Here is an 8587-nt window from a genome sequence, read left to right as displayed (position 1 = left end):
GTGCACTCCCCCTCCCCCGCGCACACCGTTACCCGCACAGGGAAGCAGCTTGGGGTGGAACTGGGAGCTTGGCTGCCAGGAATACTTCAGCTGGAAAACAAAATTAATCTGCGAAATCTCTCCTTGCCGTTTTTTGGTAGGTTTTATCTGATTTATTCTCTCCTCGTTAAGAGGAGCTAATTAACAAACCGTCGTTTAAATAAACAGCAGCCAGAGTGTTTGTAACCTCGGCTTTATTGAATTGTGACAAATTAGTAGCCTCTGCGTGTTAAATGAAACACAAGCACCGAGGGGAAAAAAAACCTGAATTCCCATCTGGATAACGATCCCTGGATAACGAGCAGAGGGAGCAACTCCAGGCCAGCGTGACTGGCACGTGTTAAAATCCCAAATAACCCCAAAACCTGGCGGGTTTCTGGGTGCTGAACGCTTCAGCGCTGTGGCTTCACCCTGAATTCATCCCTTGGGAATGGCAGGGTCAGGATCACCCGCGGGACAAGGCTGGGATGTGGATAAATCGAGCATCCGTGGCACTGTAATGGTGACAATAATCCTCTCATGCACCTCTGTGCCGAGCCTGTCACCCCGCGGCTCCCGGGGTGGGAGGAGGGAGCGGCATTCCCAGGGACGAGCCGGGGTTGAAGCCCTGGCCATGAGTGCCAGGCCGGCCCTGCCCTCCCCAGCGCGGAGCACGTGGAGGAGGGAAGGAGATTTTGGGATGCTTTCCCCCTTTTCCTGCCCCAAAAAGGATGCAGCCAACACGCTCTGTCTTCCCTGTCTCTGCTGCATCCCGGCTGTGGGATGGGCATTCCCAAAATTCAGCAGAGCTGTTGCTGGTCCCCAGGGTGCTTCCAGCTCCTGCTGTCCCAGCGGGAATTGCTCGGTGACAGCTCTCTCCAGGAGCTCTGGGAGTGTAATTACCCGGGAGCATTAATTACACTCCAGGTGAGCACAAAGCCGAGCAGGGAGCGTGGCAGCAGCTCCTGCGGGGTGGGAATGCCGGGATTTGCAGGGATGTAGCAGTGGGATCAACCCTCTGGCATCCCGGAACACAACTTGCTGCTGGACAGAGCCCCCCGGGATTGATAGAATCATGGAATCATGGAATCATGGAATTGTTTGGGTTGGAAAAGCCCTCTGAGTCCAACCACTCCCCCAGCACCGCCAGGGCCAGCACCAAACCCTGTCCCCAAGTGCCACATCCACACGGCTTTGAAATCCCTGCTGGAAAAGTGACCCCAGCGCTGCCCCGGGCTGGGCAACCTTTACAGGGAAGAAATCTTCCCAATATCCAACCTAAACCTCTCCTGGCGCAACTTTTGTCCTGTCATTGTTACCTGGGAGAAGAAACCGACCCCCACCTGTCTCTAACTTCCTCCCAGGCACAGAATCTCCTTTCACACATTCCTCAGGATGAGAAATTCATGGAATCAAGAGTGGTTTGGGTGGGAAGGGATTTAAAGCCCATCCAGTGCCACCCCCTGCCATGCCCAGGGACACCTCCCACTGTCCCAGGCTGCTCCAACCTGGCCTTGGGCACTTCCAGGGATCCAGGGGCAGCCACAGCTTCTCTTGGAATTCCATTCCAGGGCCCCACCACCCTCACAGGGAAGAATTCCTTCCATAGAAGCTTGGAGCGTGAAGAAAACTTCCCCTGAGCAGCAGCCTCTTTACTTATTTGGGTTTTTTTTTTTTTGATTTCTTTTATTAATAAAGGCTTCATTAACGAGCAGCAACAGAAACTCACACCAGGGAACTGAATATTCCGAGGAGCCAAGTCATCAATTAAACCAACATTTCCCTCTGTTCTTTCCCTTTCAAACCCTCGGTTTCATCACCAAAAAGGGGAGTCGAGAGGGCTCCAGCGAGGAGGAACAATACCCGGGCACCAACTCCTACAGCTGCCCCTTCTCCCCCGCAGTGAGGCGGGGATCAGCGATCCCACGATGCCACGGATCCGTGGGATTCATGGATCCTGCACGGCACAGCCAAGGAAAGCTGCCCCAGCACCTCCAGTATCTCCCAATATGTGGAATCCTCCTGCCTGCAGGGTACTCAAAAGCTGATTTATTTTTGCCCTCTGGCATCAATTAATGATTAAAAATCATTCCTTGCCCTGACAAGGTTTTTCTCCTGCTGGGATGCTGAATGCACCTGGATCACGAGCGCTCTGCAAAAGCGTCCCCAAGGTGTCCCTACAACTCTTCACCCAGCGGCCGAGCAGCAGGAGGGACAGCAGCCAGCAATTAACAGCCGATCTCTCTGATTTTTGATAAATCCAAGCATTCCAGATAAGCTGGAGCTGCATTCCACGTTCTACAGAGGAAAAGTTTCCCGCAGAGCACACGTCCCTTTGGGATGGGGACAAGGACGGGGGACGGGGCCACGGGCACAGGCGAGCAGCCTGCCCCCCGCAGCTCCATTTCCATCCTTTCCTTGTGCAAAAACCCCATAATTTTTAAGGTTAATAAAGCCCTTGTTTGCTTAAGACAGCACCTGTTTCTATGGTGACACTTGCAACCCGGAGCCTGTTTATCAACGGTGGCGCCGAGCGCCGTGACAGACGCGGCCACCGCCGGGGAAGGCCAGCGCTGCTGCCAGCACCTCTGGGGACAGCGGTGCCACCATCCCTCGGCACCCAAATGCGCCAATCCCCACCCATGGGATCCCCACTCCGCCCTACAAAGCCATGGGAGGGGTTGGAGCTGCACCCACAGCGGGGGGAAAGCCGGGATGGGCGATGGGTGGGAATGGTTTTCCTTCAAAAACGTTGGATGCACTTCCCATATCCAACCCCAGAGCTGGCTGTGGCAGCTCCGTGCCTCAGTTTCCCCCGAGGCCTGCCCTGGGAAGGGGTTTTTGGGTGATCTGAGTGGTGCCGGCAGCAGCAGCCCCCGGCGGGTCCCGCTCGGCTCCAGCCTGGCGCAGGATTTCTCCCGGCTGGCAGAACCCGTTTCCATAACGACTTTCTGTTACAAACATATTTTGATAAAAATAAAGTTAAAGCGGCGAGGCTTTTGGTGGAGTACAAATTCGCTGCTCTCGCCCTCCCCCTTCCTCCTCCCCGAGGAGGGGGAATAAAGACGGAAAGCTTTCCATTTGAAGGGCAGTATTTTCTCCCTTCTTTTCCTTTCCCCACTGAATACAAAATGGAAAACCTTGTTTACCAGGGATTCGCTGTAAACCGGTTCTGACTCTTGCCTGGTTACCTGATGCTCTACAGTATGTACAGGATAATGTGATAAATTCATTTCCAATTCACTGCATTATCCTTTGAATATTTTAATGACTCATTGAATGGAGTAAAAAAAAAAAAAAGGGAAAAAAAAAAGCTATTTCAAATGAACAATTATGCTGCATTAGAGTAAAGGCTGATTATATTTAAACACTGCTTCCATGGATAACGGGACATATCGACCTCCGCCTATAAGAGCTAATTTGGCTCTTATCTCTAAATAATTTTACACTGCAAATTACCATGAAAACCTAAAGGGCTTTAAAAACATTCATCAAAAGATATTATTCCACTTTGTAGCAACATTTTTATTTAAATTATTTTGAATAGGAGTGAAAGCATCTCTCGTGTTTGACAATCGGAGCGGCGCCGGAGCAGCGGCAGATAAGGAGCGGCGAGCGGTGCCGAGGGGATGGGATGTTCCATCCCGAAAACCCACCTGGGAGAGCAAATCCCGAGCCAAACCCCAAAGCTGGTGGCGTGCCAAAGTACTGCAGCACCCAGGAGTGGCATCTAGTGCTGCTGGTGCCGCTTCCCTCCAAACCGGGGGATGGCAAAGCCTGGGTGATGCCGGAGGGATGCCAGGGCGACACGCAAGGGATGCCGGGGGGAGGCTGGGGTGATACCAAAGTGATGCCAGGGTGGTATCCAAGGGATGCAGGAGGGATGCTGGGGTGGTACCCATGGGATGCTGGGGGGATGCTGGGGTAACACCCAAGGGATGCCAGGGGGGTACCCAAGTGATGCTGGGGGGATGCTGGGGTGGTTCCCAAGGGATGCTGGAGGGAGGCTGGGGTGATACCAAAGTGATGCCAGGGTGGTACCCAAGTGATGCTGGGGGGATTCTGGGGTGATACCCAAGGGATGCTGGGGGGATGCTGGGGTGGTACCCAAGGGATGCTGGAGGGATGCTGGGGTGGTACCCAAGTGATGCTGGTGAGATGCTGGAGGGATGCTGGAGGGATGCTGGGGTGACACCCAAGCAATGCTGAGGGGATGCTGGAGGGATGCTGGGGTGGTACCCAAGGGATGCTGGAGGGATGCTGGAGGGATGCTGGGGTGGTACCCAAGGGATGCTGAGGGGATGCTGGAGGGATGCTGGGGTGGTACCCAAGGGATGCTGGGGTGATACCAAAGTGATGCCAGGGTGATACCCAAGGGATGCCAGGGGGGTGCTGGGGTGGTACCCAAGGGATGCTGGGGGGATGCTGGAGGGATGCTGTGGCAAGGGATGCTGAGAGGATGCCAGGCCAAACCTAAGGGATATTGGGGTGATACCCAAGGCAACACCCATGCGATACTGGGGCAGAGCCAGGGCAATACCCAGTGGTGCTGGGTTGGTGCTGGGGTGATACTGGGTGATGCTGGGTGATACTGGGGTGATAATGAAGTGATGCTGGGTGATACTGGGTGATACCCAAGGGATGCTGGGCAGTGCTGGAGTGATACCCAATCACTGCTGGGCGATGCTGGAGTGACGCTGGGGGATGCTGGGATGATGCTGGGATGATGCTGGGAAATACTGGGATGATGCTGGCTCAGTGCTGGGGTGACGATCGGCAACGCTGGGGTGATGCTGGGGTGGTACCCAAGGGATGCTGGGTGATGCTGGGCGATGCTGGGCAATGCTGGGTGATACTGGGGTGGTACCCAAGGGATGCTGGGTGATGCTGGGTGATGCTGGGTGATGCTGGGTGATACTGGGGTGGTACCCAAGGGATGCTGGGTGATGCTGAATTGATGCTGCGTGATACTGGGCTGACGCTGGGTGATGCTGGGGTGATACCCAGGTGATGCTGGGCGACGCTGGGGTGATCCTGGGGTGATACCCAAGCACTGCTGGACGATGCTGGGGTGATACCCGAGCGGTGCTGGCCAGGCAACGCTGGGATGATAACTGGGGTGACACCCAAGCACTGCTGGGCACTGCTGGGCGATACTGGCATGACGCTGGCTCGGTGCTGGGGTGATGCTGGGTGATGCCGGGGTGACACCAGGGCGCTGGTGGGCACGGGGGCTCCGCCTGCCCCCCGGCACGGCGCCGGCCACCCTGTCCCTCCCGGAGAAAGGCACTTGCAAGCCCCTCTCTGCACCAAAGCAACAGAAGGTGTCATGTAAAGCCTACACGGTTATTTTAGAGCCAGTGTGCAAATAAGCCTGTCAGCTGAAGCTCCTCGGAGCCAAGACTTCCATATCCCCCCCGAGGATCTGCATCTCAACGAGACACCATGTGGCTGAGCCCGCCGGCTCCGCACCCGCCTTTGGGGCTGGGGGATCGGGAAAACTCCGCCTGCAGCCCCGGTGGGACACACCAGGATCCCCCCCCACTGCACCCCCAGCCGTGGGGACCGAGCCGAGGTGGTTCTGTCGTGGTGTCCTGCCAGAACGTGGCTGATTTTTGGCGGTTTCTTGTGCATTTTGTGGGATTTGGGGGATTTAGACGCATTGCTGTGTGTGTAGAGGAGAGATACACATACACACACCCACGGGGATAGAGGGGATATATTTATCCCATCATTATAGGGATCATATCAATATATATGTTTTATATAGAATATTCCATGGAATCAGGGAGCGTCTCACGTTGGAAGGGACCATCAGGAGCATCGAGGCCAAATCCCTGCTCGGATATGTGTGTTTATATTTATAAATGTATTTATCTTGTGATAAGAAAGCTTGAGGAATAGTTGGGATCAGCCCCATCCCTGGCAGATGGGGAAAACCCTTTTCCCTTCCCAAAAATCTCCTTTTTCCCGCCCTCTTGCATGGCCTGACACGGAATTTTTGACCTTCGAGATCACAAACCGCCGGGAAATAAAACCCCACCTTCCATTCGTGCTGGAGGTTTGAATCCCACATTTCCCTTCTTCGCTTAAAGGATTTTATACTCCCCCCCCCCCCCCCCCCAAAAAAAAAAAAAAAAACAAAAAAAAAAAAAAAGGGAAAAAAAAAGGAAAACCTCAATAATTTAATAATTAGCAAGAGGGAACGGCTCCGAAGGATCTGTGTGCAGAAGGAAACCCAGGAGCTTGGGCTCCTTTGCGTTTGGTAAATATTAAAATTAATGAGAGACTTCCAGGACCCTGTTGTTAGAAATGCAGAAGGGTTTCTGGGAAGGATTAAAACACAAAACAGCACCAAAAAAACCCCAAAAAAACCCCCAAGCCCTGTACACAAATTCCCGCAATTATTCCCGACGTTTCCTATTTTTCAGCCAATTATGGAATTCATGGAAAGTATTAATATCCAGTTTTAATTTGCTTAATATGCCCATTAACAATAAAAAGTCTAATTAAGGTATCTGTACAAAGAGCCCTCAGCAGTAATTTCAGAGAATAATAGAGGAGAACGACGCGATATTTCTTGTTAAATGCACGCTGCAAATTAATTGATATCTTAATTAGGCTTTAGTACCCAGATTATCAGTTAGATTGATTTAGGACTGCAGCATCTCGTGTTTCGAAGAGATAAAAGCAAGCGGGAGGGGAACAAACTGCTTCCCCAAAATATTTCTGGGAGCGAAGCCACGACACGCCGGGACAGGGGGAAGGACTCGTCCCGTGGACACAGCGCTGGGAAGCGCCGCCGCTCATCCCAAACTCATTTCTTCCCAGTGTTTTCTCACCGATTTCAAACCATTTTAATCCCCCCAAGAATTTAAAAACCAGAAAAGGAATTGAGATTTTCGCCAAACCCACTTTTTTTAACCACAAAACCCAACCGGCGGCAGGAGCTGTTTGGAAGGACGCGTTGTCTCTGCAGAGAAAACCGGTGGTGGCGAGTTGGCAAAGTGTTTTTTGGGAGTTTTTTTTCAACATTTCCTTAGGAGAAGGAGGGGGGGGAAAAAAACCCAAACCCCAAGCAGCAATATTTTTGGACCAGCCTGGCTCTATATAGCCTGAGGAAGCTCTTCCCTACCTACACGCCCGGCACCATTTACATTTCTCTGGCAAACACTCGTCCTCCGGGATTTCACCGGGAGGAGTTTGCTCTCCATGGGAATCCAGCCCTCCCCGGGATGCTTGGGAATGACCCCGATGGACTCACCAGGATGTCGGTGACCAGCCAGTGCCTCCAGAAGCGGTTCCGGGGGTCGGCTCTGTTGGGAGAGTCGGGATCCACCATCACCAGGACGTATTTCTTGTGCTGCAAGAGAGCAGAGGGCGACACTGTGGGCATGGGGTGACAGCAAGAATCCCCAAAATCCCTCTTTTGCCCCTCTTTCCCAGCAGGTGCACTCTGAGGGTTGTATCACCCCAGAGGGGAGTGAGGAACGGGCGCCAGAGGAGGCCAAAAACCCGCTTGGGATGGTTTAATCCCAAATCTTTCCAGAGGAAAAATGTGGGTTCTGCCTCTTCCAAAGAAAAGGATTTTTTGGGATCCATTGGTGACTGGGGACAAGCTGGGTGCCCCATCCTCCGTGGGGGCGGCTGTGAGGAGCCAAACTCTGCCCCACGCATCCCAAATGAACCAAAAGATGCTCCTGGGATGCTCCTGGAGCTCAGGTACCACTCCTGGGTGATGGAATTGGGCAAAGAGAGCTGGGATTTATGGATGACACCGCTTTAGCCCCCAGGAAACCCCCACAGCCCACCCCAGGTCCCCACTGAGGGCGCCCAGCACCCCAAGGTGCCCCCAGCACAGAGCCCACGCGGATATTTTGGTCCATCGAGGGTGGAGCTGGGTCGAAAGTGACCTCTGGAGGGAAAACCTGCTGATCTCCAGGGATTTGGCGGCACCTCAGGCACCAGATTATCCCACAAGCGCCTGGATTAAGGGATCTATACCCTAATAAAACCTCCAGGTGCGTCTGCCAGGGCACCAGTGGTGCCACGCTCCGCTCCAGCTGCCCCGGGGGCTGGGCTTTCACCAGCAGCCTGGGATTTAGCCCTGCAATTCCCACTGGAATTAGCTGGAGCTCTGTGGCTGCATCCCTGGCCTCTTGTGAAACCAGGCAGGGATTTGCACAGCGAGGTTCGTGGGGCTGACTCAATATTTCTGCTCCATTTCCCAACCTCTGGTTGGGGTAAACGAGGCAAAAAAAACCCCCCTGGAGCATTGCCATAACCAAATTCCCCCTGTGCCCCTTTCCCGTGGCACCCCTTAAACCTCTCAAAGACCCCACCCCTGCAGGGAGCGCCACTTTGAACCAGAAAACGCGGATTTCAACCCATTCCGCCACCAGCTTGCAACAGTTGCAGAGAAAATCCCAAACTCCTGCAAACCGCCCCGCCCAGGAGCGCAGCCGCTGCCCCGCTCCCTAAATCCCAGCCTGGCATCATCTGGGGTGGGGGAATTACATCACCCCTGCAGATGTGAGCGTGGGACAGGGCGCGCGCTCGCGGCGCCACG

The 8587-nt window shown here is 53.9% G+C and overlaps 1 protein-coding gene across 1 annotated transcript in view; it reads right to left on the bottom strand.

The window, feature by feature from the left end:
- PEBP4 (phosphatidylethanolamine binding protein 4) overlaps window positions 1-8587 on the bottom strand; it is a 70808-nt gene that overhangs the window by 30457 nt on the left and 31764 nt on the right. The window contains exon 3 of the mRNA XM_008632549.2: window positions 7283-7381. Within this exon, the coding sequence (XP_008630771.1) occupies window positions 7283-7381 (99 nt within the window). The remainder of the gene's footprint in view (window positions 1-7282; window positions 7382-8587) is intronic.

This window comes from Corvus brachyrhynchos, unplaced genomic scaffold (genome assembly GCF_000691975.1).
Source record: "Corvus brachyrhynchos isolate BGI_N302 unplaced genomic scaffold, ASM69197v1 scaffold150, whole genome shotgun sequence".
Taxonomy (NCBI): domain Eukaryota; kingdom Metazoa; phylum Chordata; class Aves; order Passeriformes; family Corvidae; genus Corvus; species Corvus brachyrhynchos.
Note: the sequence above shows the minus strand (reverse complement) of the source record. Positions and strands in the feature narration are given on the sequence as shown.